General features: G+C 43.9%; 1 protein-coding gene across 7 annotated transcripts in view; it reads right to left on the bottom strand.

Moving 5' to 3' along the window:
• Positions 1-22,055, bottom strand: part of TRIM67 (tripartite motif containing 67) — a 38,937-nt gene extending 16,882 nt beyond the window's left edge. For 5 of the 7 annotated variants that reach the window (XR_011140306.1, XR_011140305.1, XM_068939071.1 and 2 more), the window contains exons 1-5: positions 21,127-22,053; positions 15,029-15,124; positions 10,964-11,086; positions 9,539-9,649; positions 5,279-5,438 (exon numbers count right to left, since the gene is read on the bottom strand). Coding sequence is in view for 5 of the 7 variants with exons in the window: in XM_068939071.1 (XP_068795172.1) it covers positions 5,279-5,438; positions 9,539-9,649; positions 10,964-11,086; positions 15,029-15,124; positions 21,127-22,032 (1,396 nt within the window). In the remaining 2 variants the exon portion in view is untranslated. Of the gene's footprint in view, positions 1-5,278; positions 5,439-9,538; positions 9,650-10,963; positions 11,087-15,028; positions 15,125-21,126 lie in introns of all 7 variants that reach the window. The other 2 variants (XM_068939074.1, XM_068939073.1) reach the window with 2 other exon arrangements.
• Positions 22,056-23,963: the final 1,908 nt, after the last annotated feature.

The following is a 23,963-nucleotide window of genomic DNA, read 5'->3' as shown; positions in this document are numbered from 1 at the left end:
GAGGCAATATTAGTTAGGAATAGGGCTGGCAACAAAATGGTTCCTTTCTCGTCATTAAAACAAAACCCAGTAAAAATGTTGTTCTTTGGTTGGGCAAATAATTTGGCTGAAATAGAGATATTTAGGCTGAAACATTTTTATTTGGAAGTACTTCTGCGGTACCTCATAACAGCTACCGCTTGGGAGTCTCACATCTGGTTTCCTTTCTAGGGGTCACTGGCTGGAAGAGTTTTTTCCCGTGCTACAGCAGTTTTGCCCCTTTCTCTCCAAGAGGAGAGAGGGAACAGCAAACAGCAGAGGAAAGGAGGGGTGTCTCAGACTGTGGAGCCACGTGGGAGATGCCGTGCTGTCAGGAAGCCCCGCTCACAAAGAATGGGGATATTAAGCATCAGAACAGCCACTCCTTTAAGCGCTGTGGTGAGCCAAAGGTTGAATTCTACTGAAAGGAGAAAAACAATTTTTCGCAATAATGTTTTTAATCTAATCTAAAATCCCCAGTTTTTTCATCAAAATCAGCTGGGATAGAAGTTATTCTTATGGCAGCCATACTTAAAAGAAACTGTTAAAGAAAGTAGTTCCAGTTGCAGCTTTTATCTAAATCGCTTGGTTCAGATAGTAAGAGGAACTTCAGCATCACAGCAGACTGCTTTTGGCTCCATTCGTTTGGAAATTACAGGTGTGAAGTTACCTCCAGGCATGCTTTTTTATTGAGTGGCCCAGGATAAACACCAAAAGACTGTTAACCAGACCAACACCTCAAAAATAAAAATAAACAGAGTAAAATATTCAGTTATGCCTCTATGGAGAAAGAGCCCTCCGCTACACTTTCTGTACTAGACCAAACTAAATTCTCACTTTTCTCCCTTCACTGGAAATTATAAAGTGACATTTCAGTCGTCTGGAGATGACTGGCATGTAACTTACGTACCATTGAAATCTCAGAGGTTAAGGGGATATAAGTGATGCACAGGCCCTAGCCTGGTCTTCTGCCCAAGGCTGAATTTCATCATTCAGGATCATTTCTGCAAAATTCCATGGTCTCGCAAGGGGCTAAGTGCTCTGAGCGAGCATTCACTGACTTAGCTCTTAAAAATGTCAATTTGCTCTTCTTTTACCTACTCCACTCCGAGCATCTAGTTTATTTTCCATGTTCCATCCGTGCAAGAGCAAGTCCTTGAGCTGTTCTTTGGTCCTGCTCTATTTCTTTGTACAAAACGGACTGATTACGTTTTGTGTAACAAGTACTCTATGGGAAAATGGTTACTACTGTGTCAGAGGCTAAATCTTCACCTCATTTTGGAAGTGACGTAAAAGTCAATCATCATACTTGTGATAAACAACAGAGAAGCTACTGTGGCCTTCTGTCGGCATTACTCACCGCTGCACTGAACTGAGATGGTTAGTAGCCCAGAAGTAGTGTGCCATGAAAGAAAAGAGCTTTATAAATAAGCTCTTGAAGGTTTTTCTGCAAAAAGAGAAGAAAAGCCTTCTTGCTTTTCCTTCATCTTTAAGGACGATTCAGAGGGTATGATAAATAAAAATCTGCTTGTTTTTTCACATGAAGAGCTCGGGCCTTGCTCTCTCTAGAAGGCACTGTGTCTAGAGAAGTAGCAGAAATTTCACCTTATAAGAGTCAAAAAACTGAACGTGAGGAATTAAGAGGTAATGAGAAGTTTAAATGAAACATTTTAAATTGGAGGTTTTGTTTGTGTTTGTTAGTATGTATAATTTAAGTGATTAATTAATCTTGGAGAAGATACGGCTGCGTCAGTCATCCACACTCCTGCCACTTTAATAAAGCTGTTAAGGCTCTCAGGACGCATTTACTAGGTCTTCTCTGCTTCTGAGACTCCCTCTGCAAAACTAGATGAAGACCTAATTCTTGAAATTTATAAAGTGCAAAATAATCAACACTCCCACGTCCTCAATAAGCCACCAAAATTCCACCTCTCCAACTCCCTGCCAAAAGCTCTTGGGAATACTGAAGGGAAGTTTTTAGGGATTGTTCACACAAGGCAAAAAGGTAAAAAAAAAAAAAAAGAGCAGAATTCTTGGGCAAGGGTAACTTGTTTGTAAGTCACTTGTAATTCTTGAAGCAGGAACGTCATGCAGGATTAGAATATGTTTTTGTACTTTAAAATCCAGTTACTCCCATTTCCTGAAGAAAATATGAAACTTGGCCCTATATATATGTATATGATATTATGGGGAAGACCTGGGCTGCTTTAATTTGTCACCGGACATTTCAGTTTTAGTGAGTAATCCTTATCAACCTCCTACTCACTTTGGTCCAGCCTGTGACCTGAACTGCATGGCCACACAGTAGTTCAGGGAGGGGTAAGAAACTCCCACAGAGCACCTGTCCAGCTTTGCTGGATTACACCCTCCTCCCTCCCTCCCAGAGTGGCCAGACAGGGATGGGCAGAGATTTACCTTGACCTCAGATTCCCTCTGGGAGGGGAGGGGGTGAAGTCTTGTAAAAGTCAAAGGAAAGTGTAAAGGGAGTTGAATAACTGGGACACAGAGATATGCTTCATAGCGAACAGCAATGCGACAGTCCTAAGAAAAGAAAAATATAGGCTAACTATCAGAACAAAAATGAAGATTCAGATGTTAAATTATAGCACTGTCCCACTTCTTGTGCAACTTAATGTCCTCTAGAGAGTTTTTGAAAGAAAGGATTAAAAATATAAAGGGAGAATGATGCTGCATTGGCATAGCCAGACCTACTAAGGAGCTTGATTAATGATGTCCTGCTATTATAAAAGCGCTTCATGCAGGTCACCCTTAGCTGAGAATATGATATTGATATCTCATGTCAACTCAGCAGTTTAAAAGCACGTTGTTCAATGCATCTCATAGCCACTCTCCTCTCAGGGTACAGCAGGCTATTCTAAGGCTTCATTATCTGTTTGTCAGCCTGTCGAGGAAGTTGTGCCCTCCACTCTCCCTCACAGATTAATTTTTAAAGGATCATATGCAGTGAAAGAACAGGACCCTCACAAGCACGTAACCTCTGATCTTCTCCAAAATCGCAGTTCGGCTAGGTCAATCCTGAGTCACTGCTGTAGCAAGCACACTACAGTGTTATTAAGAGAGAAGGAAAGCCCACAGGCAAAGACCCGTGTTCAAGATGCAAACCAGACAGAACTAGGGAGAAAGACTACTGTGAAACAGTTCCTCTTTCATTATTAGCCTTGCGCAGTTTGTGGCTGGAGAAGCAGAGAGGAGTCGCTGCGGGAGATGTGTCTGGGGAATCCTCAGGGAGGAGGAGGGGAAGGAGTCCTGCCTGACTAGAAGGAGTATACGAGTGGGTACTCGAAGGTGATGCAGCAAAGTAGTAGGGAAGGGGTTTTTTGCTATTCCATGCTGCTTCAAGGAGTAGCTGTAGGCTGTAGTGTATGTGTGGCAGCGTCTCTGAAATAGATTAGGGTATTGTGAAAAGAGCTATGGCAGGAATCAAGGCAAGAAGGTTAACCCTGGACTGAGTCACAAGACAGGAGGGATTTGCAGAGGAAGAAAGGAACCTGGGAAAAGAGTGGCCAGTCCATGTCTGAACTTATGGCAACCATTTGCACCTATTCTTCATTTTTCAACAAACCAAGCTTGCATGACAATTCCAGCTGTTTGAACAACCAACCTGGAACACATTAACGGGTATTTTGAATTAACTGTGTTGAATCTAAGAATGCTACAAAATGGCATAAAGCTTCATGCAACTAATGTCTTTTTCATCTTCAAAGCTGTCAGATGGCCTCTTCATCTAAGACTGTGTCTAGCTCAGTACTACAGCTTAACTGGGTTCATATAATACATAGGAATGTCAGCAGACAGCACTACTGCCCCCATAAAGCTCCAGTGAATCCAGCTCACTGCAAGTCCCTAATTCTTCAAGCATTAAAGCCAAATGAATGCCCAAAAGCAAATATCTAAAATGTTCTCACTTCAAGTGACCTGCTATTAATTAGCAATCCCAAGTGGATAGTTTAGTTAAATTCTTTATCTTTGGCACGGAGAGTCATGGGAAGTAAGCCAGTATTAAATTTAAACTGATTTAAACAGATAACTGCAGATAGTATTCAGAAAAGTTTTATCAGCTGTACTTTTTCTCTCTGCCTTCCTGGCTGTTAAGATTTCAGAAGAGCAAATGTTGTTCACAAATGTTATTAGAGTAACTTCTTTAATACAACCCATTTAGGCCGACATGCAAACTGTTCTTGGTGAGTAGACTTTGGCCTTTAACTGTTTACCCATTGTTTCTCTACAGATTTATCTGGCAAATTACCCGCTCCAATTACTTCACCTTGGGCCTCTTGGTTTCAGATTTAGGCCCAGAGAGAACAGATGAACTGAACAGAAATCTTTATGTTTACCTGGAGTCAGAAAAAAAATAACACCACAACATAGTTAGCCTTAACTCATTCATTAACTTTTGACAGCCTCTACCCAGTCACCCACATGCATAATTAAGGCCTGAATCACCAGTGAGTGAAGATAATGGCATGATTCCCAGTAGGCTTAAAAACCATTGAGTCTATGTATCTGTCTATTTAATTCTGATGAAGGTTGACATCCTGATCCATATAAACTAAACATATGACAACTGCACAATTAGTGGTGTTGTTGTTGTTGTTATTATTATTATTATTTTGCAAATGGCATCTGCTGTTTGGCATCTTCTGCTTTTAAACACTTTTCTTAACATCCTCTTCCTTTTTTGTGTCCCTTGAGATCATTCCGATATGGAATCAAGTTGTTGTTAAACTACTTTTCCCTTGTAATTCTCTGCCTCCCAAATTTTTTAACCTGGGCACGGTTTGTAGCACAGTCTGGATATAAGAAACAGAGGTTCTTCCCGTGTTCGAGCATATACGTGTAGGGAAGTATTTATTTACCACTTAAGCTGTTCCTGACAAGACAGCAGTAACGGGTATTTTGAATTAACTGTGTTGAATGTAAGAATGCTACAAAATGGCATAAAGCTTCATGCAACTAATGTCTTTTTCATCTTCAGAGCTGTCAGATGGTCCTGCTCTGAAGAATTTACCTTTTCAAATCTTTAACTGCACCTGATATCACTGTCTGAGCTTGTTCGGGTCATTACATGTGAAGTCAGCACATCGCTTTAGCAAACACTTGGTAACTTGCATTTGCTGGAAAACTATCCAGCAATTACAAGTCATTCCTCTTTCCTCCTTCTATGGTCCACTTCCTCCCAGCACTGTTTCGAAAGATGCATGAAAAACAGGGGGGAAAAAAATGAATCACAAAAGCTCACCCCTACATTTCATCTGAATAAAATCCAGCTGGTGAATCGACTGCAGCAAAGGTTCACTATCCAAAGTCAGGTCAAACTCAGCAGACACTTTCGGTTCCAAGGCGCCTTTGACCCACTGTTCCTGAGATACTTGAACACGTTTGATTAAAGCATCCGAGATCTGAAAGAGAGTAGCAGGCTCATAAGATTGCAGATGCAGCAGCACATTGCAACACACTAAAAGTGGCAGAATGCCTGTGAGATAGATACAGCACAATGAGATTGGGAATATGATAATGTAGTTGAAAGAGGATGTGACAGTTTTGGGGTGAGTTCCATTTATCTTGTATCCTTTTGTCACATCTTTTCAAAACAAGTCCCATCTTAGGAGTAGGAAAATAAAAACAGCATTTACAAGGAATGTTAAGATTATGTTAGATATCATGTCTCTGAATGCCACATATGCTTCTGAACTCTGTTCTCTGATCTGCAGAGTCTGGTTTTGCTCTTCTCTTTAGAAAGCCGTTGCACAAAGTGAGGCTTAAATGTTAGAGGGTCTCTCCGTTTAGCAGAGATGATTCAGTGGATGAAAGCTTGAAGCAAGAAAAGAGTCAAGTGGTAAAGAAGGTGTATATTTGAGTGAGAGAGAGAAGTTGTCAGAACAGACTGCCAAAGACTATGATGGATTTTCTATCATTCCATCACGACTGAATCCCACTTTTAAAACTCTGCTCTACCTCCGCCCACAGACAATTAGGCGAAAAGTCAGACTAAAACTGTCGCAATGGACTCTTCTGCAAGTGAAACCCTGTCTCTGTGGAAATCTATGGACTCAATTGTCCTTGAACTCTGTGAAGCCATTTGGATATCTGGAATTCTTCCCATTGAACGTCCTGTATATCATAGCAGAATATTCTTCTGTATAGGCCAGAAAGAAGAATTTTTCTTTATTGCAAGAGTTCAGATCTCCTCCCTTACAACTGTTATTTATTGGAAGAGACTTTTGTCTGGGCCCCTGCATCAACAGCTCCTAAACAATCTGTGCAGTAAGTGGAGGAGCATCTTACAACCTCTCTACAACCCTGGAGCCAGCTACTGGGGTGCTGGATCCCTTGGCCGTATCTCAACACCCTTGTTGCAAGAACAGTTGCTCTAAGTAACAGAATGCTTCCGTGTTTGCTGGTTATTTTGAAATCACCACTAGATAAACCTGGAAAAAGTAAAAACAAAAGTGTTTTTTGTATCAAATGTGAATGAAAAGAGTGAAGTCACAAAGATTTTAAGAAAAGTAAGCTGAAATGAAAACTAAGCACATCCCTCACTAGCATGCAGATAAGGTTTCATCTGCCCTGTAGTATCCAGTTGACAAGCTGCTAAAATACTTTGTAGCCTTGAGATTAATATACATCACACATTCCTAGCTCCTCTTTGAGACCAGATATGACAGTGACCAGTCAATCTGGAGTGATAATAGGTTTAAGTTGACTAACTCTCATCCTGTTTTTTAGGGATATTGTGACAACCCTCTAACACGCATGCATGTGTGCAGCAGGCCCTGTTTAACTGACAGCCACACACACACAGTGTTTTGTTTGATGTGCCTTTCTTGTTAGGCAATTAATAAGGCGGTAAAAATAATAAGGTGAAATTAATTTTATTAATTAAATAAAGCAATAAAATTAATTAGGCAAAATGAATTAGGCAGTAAAACTGTTATATTTTACCTCAGTTGGCCTTTTCACTGCTTGCCCCATCTCCTCCCCCATTTGGGTAATAGTAACCATGGCAGTCTCTTACAGCTCTCTGTCTGGAAGCTAGACTGAGTAGCAACTGGAACCAAGTCAGAGAAAGGCAAGGGGTAAAGAAGACAACTATCATGTTGTAGTTTTACACGGGACCTAGCCCTGAAAATCTTACTCATTTTTTACTGAGGCATACTCCACTGGGCCTTGCACACATTTAAAAACTCTTCAAACTTCTGTACACAACTCCAGTGAGTAGCCCGCTGCAGAAAACGCTGAATAATACCTTCAGGTTAATGCAGTTGAAATTGAACAAAAAGAAATAGTTTCCATATAAGCAACAATATCCTGCAATTTTGGCCACGTTTTGCAAAGAGCGAGTACCTGGCACCTTCTACTCCAAGACTTGTCTTATATCCCTATGAGGTGCAACTACTCCAGTGAAACAAAGCTACACACAGGGCCTTAAGGCTGTATTTCCTCCTATAGGAGAGATGCTGGAAGAACTCTTTCACGTGTTGAAGCAAAGGAGAGAAGTACTACTGTTCTTCTCAAAGAAACAGAAATGGAACTAGGTCCTGTGTTGTGTTTTCGGGTAGGAAGGAAATATTTTGGACCAGAACTAAGGGCTGGCAAGAGGAAAGACTTCTGCAGTAAGAAAGATGGTGGGATCTAGCTCCCAGAAGCTGTAACCGGCTGTGTGAGCTAAGCGAGTGTGCCTCCTCTATGTGGTTTAACATGTGTGTTTCATGTAACAAAATGAGCAAGAGTTAGGCTGCACGTCCTGGAGCATCGCCCTGTCTGGGACTCTTGCAGATTCTGCAGGACGGCTAGATTGGATCTTTTGTGTCCCAGCCCAGGTGCTTCTAACTCTTTAGGAAGATTCCCATTGACATCCCTTGTCATTTTAATTTTTAAAACACTTCTTCGTTTTTTCCTTTTGTACAGCTTCACTTGTTGACTTGCTTAAATGAGATATTTCCTTTATACATTCAGAGCAGGAGGGACTGGCAGTTCTGCTGTCATTCAAGCTGTGTTTCTCCAGGGAAGGGAGCTGCCCAAAGCATCTGTCTGGCTCAAAGGGCTCAAATTGTCTTCTATCTGAACAACACTGAAAAAAACATAACTCTCAGAAAAAATATAAGTTTCTCACTGATTCATCTAGTTGCAGAGGGGTCTAGCTGCCTAAATGATGCTCAGTTCAGCTAGAGTCAATGACCATGTTAAGATTTTGGGTCTAAATCAAGAAAGTGTCCTTATTCACGTAAACACGTGTAAACACGTGTTTCAGTTCCACTGAAGTTTGCTGGGGAAAAAATTAGGCTTAAGTTCAATGCATGTTTAAATCACTGGTTTCCACACCTGTTTGTTTTGCAGATCCTTAATTACCTATGCAGAGGTTTTTCACGCACTGACAACAGCCTTTATGCAGTTACCTTTCATCAGCCTATTAGAAGTAGACCAGAGATGCCCAGACATTCAAATCCACATGTTGAAAACTAGTATTTTCAGTAATTTCCAGGATCATTTTGAATTTCAGTATGTGCTTAAATGTGCTTTCCGGAGTTCTGACCTTAGATGATATTGTGCAGACGTTCTCAATTTGGCATAAGTTATATATTATGTGACAAGAAAACAGAGAATCCACAAAGTCATATCAGCATTGGTATACTTGAGGGTTATATTATTTAAGTCGGCTCTTTACAGATCATTAAGTTCATAAGCACTGTGACATTTTATTCTCCTTCCAATGTTGCCTTTGAACCATCTATCGCTTCAAGCCACATGTATTCTCAGTATGGAAGTAAACCCGCAAACTTCTAAATTGCCAGTTGTAAAAATATGCTTAAATCAATTTCAGAACTGTGGTGAAACACTCGTCTCATCTGAGCTTCTAAATTTGAAGAATTCTAGCATTTTCTTGACAGTTTTGCCTACAGGAAACTTGCATATTTATACAGACCTTTTTCACACTTTCTCTGAAATGACCACTGGAGAATATAGGAACACTGGAATTGTTTAACAACTATTACACACCATATTGCCACAGATATAACCCATGTACCCCAAAACTCAGCAGCAGCACAATTATACACATATGTGATCTATATGAATCAATTCCATTTCACTTAGAAGCCCCTTCTGCCTCTGTCCCACCTGCTCCTGTTACTCATTACCTTTCCTGCTTCTGCCTTGGACTTTTTGTGTTATGCAAAGGGGCAGGATGAACAGGGAGACAGTGCATCTGGGTGAGTCCTCTCACATGAGGTGGCCAGTAGTGTGTTTTTGTGCCAAGTTATCACCTCGATAGCCAGCCATGCTAATTCCATGCCCCAGTCAGTGGGACTGTTTGAAGACCGACTTCTCTTCACTGGGAATTAGTACAATCACCAGGCTAGATGGACCTTGAGAGATTACTAACAGGGGTTAAGGTGATCCTGTCTCAGAGGTGGAACAGGCTAATTAGCGAAGCAGTCCATTTCTACATCTAGCTGTAAGTTCTTTTTTTTTTTTGCCACAACACTGGAAAGGAAAATACCTGTAAAAACCCAGAGGGATCATTTTCTTTGATAACTTCTAGGCAGTATTCCATAAGCCCTGTCGACTGACGTAGCTTCAGTGTACAGTGATTTATCTGGTCCCAAACAACCTGGAAAACAAATATCAGTATAGTTCTCGTAACTGCCTCAGCTTCCAGTGAATTGCATAAATTATTTCAGAAGAGGCAAAAAATGGAAGAGAGTGTTAAAGCTATGCTTAATTTAGCTGCCATATGGGCATTACCACATCTCCATCAGCTACACTAATTTGCTCTGTATTGTAAATACCGATAATTAGTTTGGCAAAATGTTGTGCAGAGGGAATCTCAATTTTCAGAGCAGATTAATTGCTCAAAGCTCACGTTTGCTTGGGGCAGAAAGAGCACAGAATAAGTTTCTGCATTTGCAATATTCACACTTGTAATTAAACTTTCACTAAAATTCAAGCTTTTAATAAATCTTTCACTTAAACGCAAGTATTACAGAAGAGGCGGATAATGGGGTGATTTTTTGCAGATCATAAACTATCATTCTCTTCACAGATCACAACTGATCCTGTTCTATTTAAGGATGCATTGCTAGTATTAAGAAGTAAGACAGATACCTCTCACTTTCCCAGATTCTGGATTTGGTTCTGCTGTCATATGACTGTAAACTAGACCTAATAGTTCTGTGTAAAATAGCACAACTTCTGAGTATAATAGGTGAATAGGCATAAACTGCAGAATAAACTGTGCTGTTAGTAGGGTAACCTCAACGTTGGTTCCTGCCAAGCACGGAGCTTTCTGAATGCTGACCTCTACTAGATGTTACTCATTGGTTTTCATTTTAGATTTTTGACTTCAGTTTTTCCTTATGCCTTAGATATTATTGTTACCAGCACAATAATGCCTCAAAATCACATAGCAAGCTCCATGTTTCCAGAAATTTGTCCGTTTAAAGATTTATTGATTGCCACCAGTTACATCTTCCCTTTTCCCTTTATTTCTTTTGAGTAGAAGTTGATCTCTGAAGGTGGCTTGACTGATTTCAAAGATTTCAAGAGACCTATATCCTAAAATCTTACTTGGACAAGTACTCTTTTCAGTCTGCTCAGAAGGGATTCCTTGCATTTAGAAGTACTGAGAATGTAAATCACACACAGGTTTCGCTTCTGACCACTTCTCAAAAGTTAGCCAAAAACTTTAAATAAATAAAGACCGATGGCCTGATTCAGCAGATTGCAGAAGCGTATCTCTCATTTTAAGCGTAGAAGCACAGGTCCACCAAACTGCTAAACTGGAATCCAATGAATGACTTTAGGATTCGGTCAATAGGAATTTTCACTGTGTAAAGGGCTGAGGGCTTAACAAAATGCACATTAAAACCAGGTATCCATTGCTATGCTCACCTGAATACTCACAGCTTATGAGAGAGGTGCTCACCTTTAGCTTGTGCTCACGTTCTTTGGTAACTTTCGTGAGCAGTTTTGCCTTTTGACGAGTTAATGCATCAACCAAGGCGTCACACTGAGCAACAAGACAGGCCTCATAATCCAACCCGTTCTCCTAGAAAGAGAGAAGAGTCGTTTTCATCAGAGTATTTTATAGGTGAAGCTCTTAGTCATTCTTACCTGTTTTCCATTCAGAAGAGATTTCCTTTGGAAATCGTAGCGTATTCTGTTCCCTTACTGATTTCATTATAGTTGTACCATTAACAGCCACTTGCTATAAAATAAAACTGTAAGATGCTATGCCACAAAATGGGCTCATGTAAAACCTTGACTTACTGGTACTTTCCAGACAATGGATGTTTGCAAGATGCCTTAATACAACATAATGTAAAATCTAAACTTGACATACGCTGTGCATACATATATGCATGCATATAAGAGGGTTCTGCCACATTCTGTTTTAATTCTCTCACCGTAACTCCTTTGAAATCACTGGCTTTACACCATGACAATTAGAACAGAATTATGGACTAGAATCTGATCCACAATCTGATTTCCAGGAAATAATTCAGGTACAAATATTAATCTTGAGATTTTGTGTATTGCCTCAAGTACTTCTTTAAAAATAGCTAGCACTTGGCAAATGTAGCTAGCTCACATCTTCCCTGGAAATATGTATTTGACTAGCTTTTTAAAAGAAAAATACACGGCCTTTTTTTACTCACAGTATAATAAAACTCTATGCTAGGTTAGGGTAGCATCTCACTTGCACCTATAAAAATGTGGGTAAATGGTACTGAAAGGTCTTGTGCTGACCCTTCTCCTGGGGACAACTTTCACTACTGTGGAAATCACACTGTAACACTCATTCAGAGGGAGGCTCTCCCTTGCTTTGTCCACTCATGAGAATAGAAAACAGAGAAAGCTTTCAAGCTCCTTTTTCCGGGAGACTGTCAGTTGTCCCATCAGCTTTCCTCGCAGTCCACCATATCAAAAAAAAGTATCAAGTGTGAGATTATTTTAAACACATGCTTAAGGAGAAGCATCTCTACAGCAAACCATCACACACCCCTAACTCATTATCATCGTTCAGCTTTTGCTTGTGCTTTTCTTTTCAGTTGATTTGTCTTGGTCTTTGTTCTTTTGAGAGCAAATTTTTCAGCACCATACTCCCTTCCCCCCACTGATCCGTGCGTCCCTTTCTCCAGTTGAGGGAAGAAGGCTCATTCTTCCTTGGGAGCTGCTTGGCCTGGCCTCCGGGGCAGTCCTAGCCCCTGCCACCAAGAGGAGAGAGGGGGACGGAGAGACCAAACAGCTGAGTTACTGTTCACAGGTCTGCTGCAGATTTTTCCTGTTTGTGTCTCTGCTGCCTCTGCTTATATTACACCTTAAGCTCCCCCTTAAGCTTATTTCTATCAAGCCACTCTTGAAGTGTTGTTTCCTGTATAGAACCTAAATCAGTAAGTGGCTGTAGTGCAGCGTTTTTCTCCTTGTTTTCTATTCACACATCAAACGGTTTTTGGCAGTATGCCTTTTTCAAATGAGAAAGGGTGAAATTGCTACAGCAGATGGGAAAATGTAAAAATCAGATAATGACAGCAACAAGGAGGAACGAGGAAGCAGAAGCAATGAGGAGCTGGAAGTTTCTAAGAGTAGACCAAGACATTTAAAGGTGGCCTCACAAAGGAGAGGGGAAGGAAAAGAGCAGAAACTATCAATCAGATCTACGACACACACAAAAAATAACATTAGATTATGAATTTGCAGATTGCTCCAGGCAAGGAAGAAGCACAGTTCCTTGTAGCTCTGGAAGGCTCAGAGAGGAAAATAAGGGTGTGGATGGCTCTCTGTTCTGTTGTGCATTGAAAGAGGATAATAAAATGTATATATGGATCACTCCTTTGTGCAAACATACATTTCCAAGGCATTTTTGCTGAGGGATAAATGTTTGTGTGCGTGTGTGGTACCATAATAAGATATTTACTAGTCAGGACCTGAACTGAAACACACGGCTCTGGACATAAATCCGCATGCAAAGACGACATCTATTCCCCCCCTACAAAACAGCCCAAGAACTGTTCTCTGGCCCATAGGCCAAACGACAGAGATCAGCTCATAACATATCTAAACTCTTCTCCCTAAAATAGTGTGCCTGTATGAAACCTGCCTACTGGGAGTAATCCCTGGTATGTGCTATCATCCAATCCCACTCAGGCATCACCTGGGAAGAGTGCCATTTGTCATGGGACAAAGCTGTGCCAGGGAGCTCATTAAGAGCTAAACTGTGTGGGTGATCATGATCCAGCACTCAGGGTTATGCCCTAGCCCTGTTTTACTTAATAATGCATATATAGCTGATTAGTCCTTATGTTCTCGTTTGCTGAAATTTGATGTCCTCATTCAGACTCATGCTGGAGACTGGCTCAATACGTGACATTCACATTCAGCTTTGTATCCAGACACACCTAAATTTTAGAGGGTGATCGGTGGATACAATTTCCTTTTTTGAGTCTTCCTCTAGCATTTAAGCAATGAGCTGCACAAAAAGAATTCCCCGGGTGTTTGATCTAATTGTAGCAACTCCCTTATGCAGAGCAATATACCAGTGATTTTATTGAAACACATTAAAGGATTTTACAGCATAGTCATAAATAGTTGTAATAGGCCACCTTTAAGTTTCAGGAGGGAAAAAATATATTATTTTAATGGAGCTAAGTGACTCAAGAAAAGACTGGTGATTGATAGACTATTGTTTTGGGATGAGTTATCCCATGCTAAAATAACTGTCAATACATATAGGAAGAAGAGCTCTCTAGAAGTGTCTAGTCATGTCCTTGGACAACTGGAGAAGCCTAAATGACTAGGTTAGATGAGCTATTTAACTTTTAGACAGCTAAAGTCAGCTGAGAGAAACCTTGCACTGTGTCTAAAACATGTCATATGGCAGGTATGGGTTGGTAGCGTCATGCTGGTTTCTGTCAATTAGATGTTCTTTTACTGGTTTTCTGGTTTTCATTGTTCTCTCCCTCACACTGAGCACTGTCACAGAAGAATGTGAGGGTGGGTTGGCAATTTGAGAACTTTGGCAGCATTTGTGGTATGAATTCATAATCTGGAGTGTTAAGTGGAACTTTTTAGTTATTAAATTCTAAACCAAATACAGATTTTTGAACTGCTGGCTTTCTGTTAGTAACGGAAGTAGGACTTGCTCATTGACAGAAGATGGACAACCAGCAGAGCAGGCATATAGTAGAGCAGATGATATAAGTTCCACAGAAGCCATGCTGCAGCAGAGCACATCTGCAGATAACAAGCATCCCATCCTGGACCCTGCAAGCTCGCTGTGGGAAAGCTCAAACTACTGCAGAGTATTTCAGTCACGCGCTGTAGGACAAGAAGGGACGTGGGGATCATTTGAGCTCCAACACAGAAGAGTCTAAATGCAGTTGAAAAAGAAACTTGTTTCATTTTGTTTTTGTGCCCTCAGTTACCGCACTCACCATGAGTCCTATTCTGACTATTAAAGCTGTCCAATTATACACATGAAAATGTCTTCTACTTCAGTAAGTGACCAAATTGATTTGGCAGCATTAGGTTCTTCTTCCTTTTTTGACTTCCTATAGATTCTCTAGTAAACAGGTTGACTGGATTTTATCCATAATTAAGCACGTTTTTAGCAATTGTTAGATGAAAAACAAAGTAAATTCTGAATGTGTAAAAACAAGAATGTATACAAAGCGCCCAACTCAAGGAATTGCAGTCAGGCTGGAGCCTAGCGCATGACCAGTGGATTCAATCAAATATCCATCAACACAGCTCAGATGTTTAGTACTGAGTGTCAGCTTCTTGTAATAAACAGCAAAACAATCAATCTAGAGGCTAAGAGAGATTTGCAGACATTATTTGATGAATAATTTTGTCTGGCACATTCATTCGAGAAAGGTTAGATGATTCCAGGAAATATGAGAACAGCAAAGGAGACAAAGTCATCAAATAAATTATTCACTCAGCTCTATTGATTACTGTATTATCCAAACAGCTAATATTCTACAGTTACCTGTATCTGCTGCAATAAATTTTTCAGCTGAACCAAAAATTCTTTTGCTTCCTTTGCTTTATCTGAAACACCGTTTAAAGCCTGAGATAGCTGTGCCTGCAAGAAAAAGAATTTGAAAGGAAATATTAGAGATAAAATGCAAATGTATTTCTTACTAATCCTTCCTTTTGACAATTAGCAATGTGCTAAAAGGCTTACTCGCTGTCACATGTATTCTTACACGCACAGAGTGTTTGTGCTAGAAAAGAATAGTTAAGATTTTAATTGTAATAAGGTTTAAAGGTGAAATATGCATGTGGGGGCAGTCAAGTATCGTGTCTACACATTCCACTTTACTGCAATGTCTTAATAAGTCAAAATACTTTAAAAAAGACAACTACCCACATATATAAGGAAATAATAGTCTTACACTTAAACAGTAGCATCTGTCATGCTGAAAAATCCCCAAGTGCTTACCAAAATAGTACTTTTTACATCACAGCTTGAAATCCTTATGAATGTGGTAGATTCGACCATGCCTAGGATACAATTAGAACCTCAAAGACAAACGTGTGTTTTTAAGCCTCACAATAATGTCCCTTTGGGGCTCCAGTTTTCCATGCCTCAACCTAACCAAAGGGTGGATGTTTCTGGAAAAATACAGGAAAAAAAACCCTTCGAATAACTTTTGCCTGGTGGGAGATAACTTCTTGTTTGCTTAGCTGGCATCCAAGATCTCTAAACCGAAAAGCAGCTTCTTGACTGACTTTAAGCATCCAAAGGTAGCTGAGGTTCTGCTCCTGAGCACATCCAGTGCTGCTACCACCCGAGTGGTGCAATTCTTCAGGTAGCTTCCCCCTAAGCCCGATGAGGATTACCGAAACCACGTGGTTTCACTCGTCAGCCCTTGGCAAGTCCAGACCAAGCACTAGTTCTTTGTGCAAACGTAACACAGTGACAGGATACGTCTCCTCAGTCAGTGTTATACAGGTCATTTTCTTTTCGCTCTGTGATACTCAGCCTTCCTCACAGAGAGTACACCTAACACAAGGTCTGAACGCTTGTGCCAAGTCCCAGGCTAGACACGGAGTCTCTTCTTGGATTTGCTCCTTAGCCGCACTTGGCAACTACCAGATTGCCCACGCCCAGCTGATTATCCTCACCAAATGGATACGACAACTGACATCAGGAAACGGAAAACAAAATATCTTTCCTAATGTCAGACTTGCAAAAGGCTACAGTCTCTTCTTGATTCCTTAGGACTCGAATGCGCCTCGAGACAGAGCCTTGTATGGGGGCAGGCACAAATGTTACGAGCCCTCTAAGAGGAGACCTAACTGAAATGCAGAAAGTCACCACTCACTCTCTGCTCCCCTCTTGTTCCTGAGGGGAAGCAAACTATTCCATCCCTGCAAAGGGCACAGCTCACTTCTTCATGCTGGCAAAGTTTGAGATTACCTCCTGACAGTCTGGATGTCTCCTTCACATCCTCCCCTTGCGCTCGCTCATTTGGGCAGGAGAGAAAAGGGCAGTGTGTGGCAGCTCCCTATGTACATCTCACACCTCAGCTCCTAAGGCGGGCAGCATTACGCAGGCACAAAAGTATCTGGCTAACTCTATGCAGCCATGCTGGAAGTAGGCACAAACTCACCCTTACTGTGAATTAGAACTCAACTATAGAGAAAGAAGCCAGCCAAGGTTTTTTTTTTCCTCATATTTGCACGAACTTTCCCCTTCAAACCTAGTGGTAGGTATTACATTAGTGCTAAATTTAAAGATAAAACATGCTTTACCAGAGCACACTTGTAACAAACGTAATGGGAAGGTCAATCATTATTGTATTAGTTCGTCAATATTTATTCAATATTCTTTTACACAAATTCCTGTCACTTCACAAAAAAAATGTAAAGCAATCATATTTGATATGAAAGCTAACTGGACTCACTGGGTCAAACACTAATCCCTTGAAAGAGTTCCTATTTTCTGCCAGATCAGCCCATTAGGACCTTAAATCAGCTGTCCATGAGCTGATTGAGATTGCCGTTGTTTAAAGCACATGCTTTCTGATTGCACTTTCCACTCCATCCACAAGGCATGTTTGAGCCTTTGGTTTGTGAAGCTGGTATACGACAAGGTGAAACCGGCATGTGACAAAGCAGCAGAGGAGGAAGAGACAAAGAAATAGAGGGCAAAAGCATTGTACGTTCTGCCAGTGACTGGCCCAACAGAATTGCCCCAGTGTGGCAGGAGCTCCCTTCCTTCACATCAAAGGCGACGACTGGCCCCAGCAAACGTAAAGCTTCGACCTCTCCAACGTCTGCCTTCACTCTCAAATCAGCTACAAAGTGTATTTCACTAAAAAAAAAAAAGAAGAGAAGAATCTAAAATTGTATATGGTCATCGGAGCAGCCATAGAAATCTGAGTCCACGCAGATGAATTGTAACCGATTCTGATGTCGGCGAGCCCAGTCACTCTCAGCTCCTGGCACGCTACCGTTATGAAGAACCGGAAAGGAAGCCTGACAAAGCTGTTGATCAGAGGGCTTGCAAGTGAACCTTTGTGCTCATTAAAACCTGTGGCTGCGCTAACGCAAGTGCAGCATGAAACTAAGGAGAAGACCAGATCTCCATTTACAAAACCCACTTAGAGATAATAGCTTTATTTTTCAAAGCATGGGTAAAAGATACCTTACAAAGCAGAGGAATTTAGTCAGGTACTTCCCATTAGAATCAAATGGAACTACATGACTAAGCCCTGAGTAAACCAACCAAAGCGTAAAAAAATGCCCTGTACACTCAGAGCAATCGTTCATGCTGCAGAAAGGCTTACTTGAAGCCAAACTGAAATGTTACAAGCTCCATTGACTAACACAATTAATAACTCCTGACAAATGATATTCATCTAGGGTTACCTTTATTTTAGTATCTGGTCTTGCAGCAAAAAATGGGGATTCTGGAGACGGACACAAAGTTTCTACTTCTATCAAATACAGGAACAGAGAGATAATGAGAGCAAGTAATTAAATCCAGATAGCCATGGAAGACTGATGCTTCCTTTGATTTTAGAAAATGAGCCAGATAATTCCATCGCCCTTTTTCAACCAAACCGTTCATGCTCACTTAACTTTTTTCCCTCCACCTCTCTCTCTAGCAGCAGATTAACTGTTGATTAGGTAAGCTCATCCTGGTGCTGATTCCTGAAACAGCCTTCATGTTTTGGGGAACACAACTCCTCAGGCCAGCACAGGACAGAGGCATTCAGATGCCAGTATTTGCCTTTGACCGCCAGACTGCCTGCCCTTCACAGACCTATCCAGCTGAAGCTTCTGATGCTGTTCCTTCGCATCACTTACCATCCATATATACATATACATACACACATATACACACATATAACCATATGGAATGTGCAGAGCTTAAATATGCCCACCATTTTACATCATTTTTAATTTCTCTAAAAGAGACGTTACGTACAGGAGTGTAATGGGGAAACCTGCGCCATTAGCAGGGGCCAACTAGTCCTGCACGACTGTCAAGCCAATACTACAGCTGCAGGTAAACGCACTTTTCATTGCGGGGTCTGAAACACTGAACAGATAAGTTTATACACTTTGTAATGTACCAATATATCATCAGATAAGGCTCAGACAAAGCAATAATCAAACAATTTCTACAAAAGGCTAATACAGAAGCGGAATGGAAACATATCCTGAGGCTGAGGATGGGCACGACATCTGGAAAAAACAGGTCTAGAGCCAGCAGAGAAACTGTTTTGTTAAATTTGGTGCTGTGGCATAAAAGTGTCCCGTGGGAGGTGTGGAAATGGCACTGAAAGCCCTCTCTAGGTTAAGAAAACTGGCCACTTGCTTTGGAAGGAGATAAGCAGATACTTATCAGCTGATCACAAACTATAGCATTGCAGACAATTGTCAATCTGTCAAGTTTATTGGGCTAGGAATGCTTATGACAGACAAGCCGTTACGCTCGCCTCTCTGTCAGCTATATCGGGATTATCTGGGGAGAATACATAAAACCTGAATTACATTTGGCATACCGTTCAGTGTACAACACTTCAAATAAGTAATTTATGGCTTGGCCAAAGCTACTACAGGTAATAAACTTGTAGAAATTGCTGTATGTGAGAACTATTTCCAAGCACAAGTATCTAATTCCAAAGCACTTTATCTGAATGAATGTGAGCTGATGATTTAGGCTGTCTGTCTATATGGTTCCATTATTGTTCGAGGAAAAATAACATTCACAAGAGAACAATGTTAGAGTAAGAAAATTAGTTAATTTTGAGGGTTTTTTTTTTGCTTTCACTACAATTTTCACATTAAGATTGAGAGTATAAATAACAAGAGAAAATCACATTCTGTGAGACTGTACTCTCGGAAAAAAATATGATGAAAACACAAACCAGCACGGTACCATTCGTTCTTTTGACAGTATTTGACAATAAGAAAAAAAGAAAGTGATCAGCTATGCACTGTGATTGCCCTAGAATTTATCACATTGTTCAGAAAGTCATTAAACAATTTTAACTCAAAGTAGACCTCAATAGAACACAAGCCAGTCTCTCACAATCTGCAAAAGATTGACTGTATCTGAACATTGAATTCAGTCACTGCTCATTAAAATAATTCTGCTCAGAATTGGAGTCCGCCATTAGCATAAGTACTAATAGCTGTGACTTTGTGATCTGTTGCCTATGAGTCAAGAGAATTTCTCCTCTAAACAAGTGAAAAACGTGTTAGCAAGGAGATGGCTAAGCCCTTGGCAGAGAATATTCCAACTATGAAACACATATTGAAGTAGTTTATCTTTCTCAAACAGTGCAGTTCACACCAGTTTTTTCCTGAGCCTTAAAATTTAAAGTCCTTTTTTCCTTGCCAATGATCTTAGGCTAGACTGAGCTCAAGCACTACATGGCTGAAGGAGGCTGAGATCAGTCTTGACTTTGTCCTTTCTTGCAGTATGTGAAAGGATCTCTGTGCTTCCTTCACTGCTAGTTGTAGCAGAGAGTAAAAAGGAGGAAATCCTGTGGCCAGCAGAGCTAGCCAAGTGCACAGACAGGAGCTCCTGGCACCATCTGCAGGAGAAGTCCTTTTCCCAATACCGCTGGGAGCTCCAATGGGGCTCCCCTCGGCACTGAGGTCCTGACGTCCTTTCACTATGCTCATATTCAATAACTGGTAACTGTTCCTGGGTCCATCGCTCTTAAGAATGAGCAAACTTCCTATGCTTCTTTTTTAACCTTCAACTTTATGCCTTGCTCTTTATTCAAACAGTTGAATGTCTGACTTTTAAAGAGGAGACCGTGGCCAAATGGCCCTACAGCTCTACCAGGTTTCGGCAAACTGCCCTTGCTGCACAGTGACCGACTCTGCGGTCTCCCAGAGGAGCTCCTTTGCTGTCCCTGGAGCATCAGTGTCAGGGAGGGATGACCCGCGCTACAACATTAGCGGAACCAGAGAGAACTTTACCTGCCCATCCTACTTCTCCTTATTCATTTTTCTGTCAGGACAGGTCCCTCCAGCTGCTGTTTCCGGCCTCTTTGAGAACTCTCCTCTCCCTCCATCCTCAAAGAGGCCCACGACACAACACGATGTCTGGTGAGCCTCCGATAAATCCCTCTCGCACTTCCCCGTCTAACCCCTTCAGGTGGCTCTTGGCCACCCTCCCTCACAGAGGGGGAGGAAGCCCCAGGTGACAGGCGCCTGGAGATGTGACGGAAGGAGCGTCCCGCGTGCTCCAGGTGCTCACAGACTGCTGCCACCGCCAGCAAGGGGACGGGCCGGCCAGGCGGGCCTCCCCGGCCAGCGCCTTACGAAGGGCCGTCGAGGGGGGCAGACTCACCCACCCCAGGTGGGCAGCCGGGGGGCCACCCTGGTTGGAGATGAGGCAACGTCCGGCCCAGAGAGTTGGGAGAGCCGTGCGGAGGGGGAAAAAAAGAGCGGGAAGCTCCGGGAGGATGAGGGGCGGGAAGGGGCCTCACTGCCGCCCGGGCCTGTCTGCCTGGGACAGCAGCGAGGCTGGTGGTGGCCTCTCCGGGCTGAGGGGGCCTGGGTGGCCATTTCGGGTTGGGCAGGGCGGGCGGGCGGGGGTTCGCGCCTTACCTTGTGCTGCTTCCACATGGCGCCCAAGGCCTTCACGTCGTGCTTGCCGTGCCTGCCGTCCTCCAGGCACTGGTAGCACACGGGGCTGCGGCAGCTCACGCAGTACATGCTGTAGTTCTCCAGGTCGTGCTCCGCGCACGTCGGCAACTTGCGGCCGCCGCCGCCCGCCCCCTTCCCGCCGGCCTCGCCGCCGCCGCCGCTGGGGGCGCCGGGGTGGCCGGGCGGCGGCGCCAGGCGGTGCTTGGCGAAGGGCCCGCGGGCCGGGTGGCAGCGGAGCTGGCAGGCGGCGCAGTACAGCACCTCGCACTGCTCGCACAGCACGGCGGCCGGCTCGGGCGGGCTGCGGTCGCAGAGCTGGCACTTGGCGGCGGCGGCGGCGCGGCCCTGCTGGTAGCGCTGCACGATGGCCTCCAGCAGCCGGTTGCGCTGGAAGCCGCGGAGGCCGCGCTGGTCCAGGGAGGCGCTCCGGTGGCACTGCGGGCAGGTGAGCGACGAGCTGCCGCCGCCGCCCCGCGGGGCCGCCACCGCGCTCGGGGGCGCCGGCCCCAGCGGCAGCACCCGCACGCCGTTGGGGGACTTGAGGCTGGGCGTGTAGGAGCCGTAGCCGCTGTCGGTCTCGCTGTGCAGGCTCAGCTTGTCGGCGTGGTCCCCGCCGCCCGCCGCGCCCTCGGCGTCCGGCGGGGCAGTGGAGCCCGCGGTCGCCCCCGGCCCCGGCCCCGGCCCCGGGGCGGCGGCGGGCGGCGCGGGGCCCCGCGGGTGGAGCAGGGGCGGCAGGTGCTGCTCGCTCTCCGGCGTCTGCACGGCGATGGTGCGGGCGCAGGGCAGGCAGACATTGTGCGAGCAGGGCAGGATGATGGGCTCCCGGAAGAGCGAGCCGCACACCGGGCACTTCAGCTCCTCTTCCATGGCCGCGGCTTTGTGCGCGGGGCGCGGGCGGGCTCAGGCGGGGTCGCCGCCGCCGCCGCCGCCGCCGCCGGCTCGCCCCATCCCCCGCGGAGCCCCTCGCCGCCTACCTCGCCTGGAGGCGCCGGGCCGAGGCCGCCCAGGGCTCCCGGGCCGGCTCCTCCCGGCCGCCGCCGGGCGCCTTCAGCACCGCCGGGGCCAGACAGCTCCGCGGCCCCGGGCCGGGCGGCGGCGGCGGCGGCTCAGGGCGAGGGGGTTTCTCCGCGCCTGGGCTCGGGCAGGGAGGGCGGCGGGGCTGTTGGGGCGTTCATGGCACAGAGTAGTGATATATGGGCGAGGGGGGCGGGGGAGGAGTAGGAAGGGGCGGGAGGAGCCCTTTCCAGCAAATAAGTGATGGCTCGCCGCACGCCTTTGGGCGGGGGGGGGCAGCGGAAACATGCTTTAAAGGCTTTCCGCCCTGCGATGCCTTCGCCTGTTTAAATAAATGCATCGTGTGCGTAGGCGCGGGGTTGAGCACGGGCGGGGTTTCGTTATCCTCGGGAGCTTTTTCTGCCCGGCCCGCGCGAAGGCGAAGGGAGGAAGCTCGCAAGCCCGTAACAAGCTGGGAGCGCGTTTCTCCGTCGTGCGTTTCTCGTCAGGGTCGAGCCCGGGCGAGAAGCACAAAATGTCAGGCACTGCCAGAGAGGAGAGCGCGGAAGGGGTTAAAAAGGATAAGCGCCAACCTTGGCTGCAAATTTCGTGGGGAAAAGGGGCGAAAGGAGCGTAACGTGCGGGGAGAGGGGCCGCATCGCCCAAGCCGCTAGCCGCCTAACCCCAGCACGAATTTGCTGCGAAAATAAATCAGCGCTGACAGCTGAGAGTTGGTGACCTGAAAATAGCCATCCTTAAAAGAAAGCAACCAGCAGTGGGAATTCCCCCGTCTGTTTTGTTTACTCTGCATATGCTTGGCGTAGATGTGACGGTGGCTTATTTTCATAATGAGCGGATTATAAAGTAGGAGTGATTTCACCAGGTTTTTTTCATTCGTGTACCTTGTTTAAAGGCCACTTCTGCATCAACTTCAGTTCCGTCAGCAGATGCTGAAGTCTTTTTTGTTTCAAAATGCAAATTATTGGTTTCAGGGCAGCTATCCAAAAATGTAGTACTAGCTGGTGTCGAATGAAAAAAAAAGAATAAACCCATTAAATATATCATCTGCCATAGTAATGTTTCTTGATACATTATGAGCATTTTGTGGCACTGGATAGGAAACAAATTTCTAGTTTCAGATTTTGCTCTTGCCAGGTCGTTAACTGTTGATGCATAAAAAAGCAAGAACAGGGACAGAGAGTAGGAATATATTCAAGGTCCCAGCTTTTTTTATTCTTTCCTCTCTGCAGTTTTCCTTCTCCGATCTTGCCTAGACGTCCTCATGGCAAGTTGAGGGGGAAACCTCTGGGAACCATTCCAGGGTGGTTTTAAACCTTTGTAGTTCCCCAGTTCAAGGTTGAATGGGGCAGGTTTGTCCTCTGGCACATTAAAGAAATCGCATTGACCCACATAAAGTATTCCGGCAAGTACTGGTTGCTGGATACTAGGTATCTTTTATTTATTTATTTATGTATTCATTTATTTATTTTTGGATGGGACCTGTATGCCAAGATTTAGAGTTTATAGAAAACTGTATGTTTGGGCTACCTCCTCCCAGAAAACTCAGCAGTGCAAGAAATGTTCTGAGATAACATTGATTTCACAGCTACCTTATGCTGCTACATAGTAAGAAAAAGCTGCGGGTGAGATGCTGTTATCTTCACAGCCTTTATTCTCTGTTCTACCATCTGTCAGCAGTGGGAGTGGAGGTATGCTGAAGATTTCTTTTATACGTATAGGTGAATTGGAGTCACAAATTTCACAGTATATGCTGAATGCCATAATCCTAAAGGTAACTAGGAAAG

The sequence above is a fragment of the Struthio camelus genome, chromosome 3, assembly GCF_040807025.1.
Source record: "Struthio camelus isolate bStrCam1 chromosome 3, bStrCam1.hap1, whole genome shotgun sequence".
NCBI classification, from domain to species: domain Eukaryota; kingdom Metazoa; phylum Chordata; class Aves; order Struthioniformes; family Struthionidae; genus Struthio; species Struthio camelus.
The sequence above is the reverse complement of the archived record's forward strand: the minus strand, read 5'-3'. Positions and strand labels throughout refer to the sequence as shown.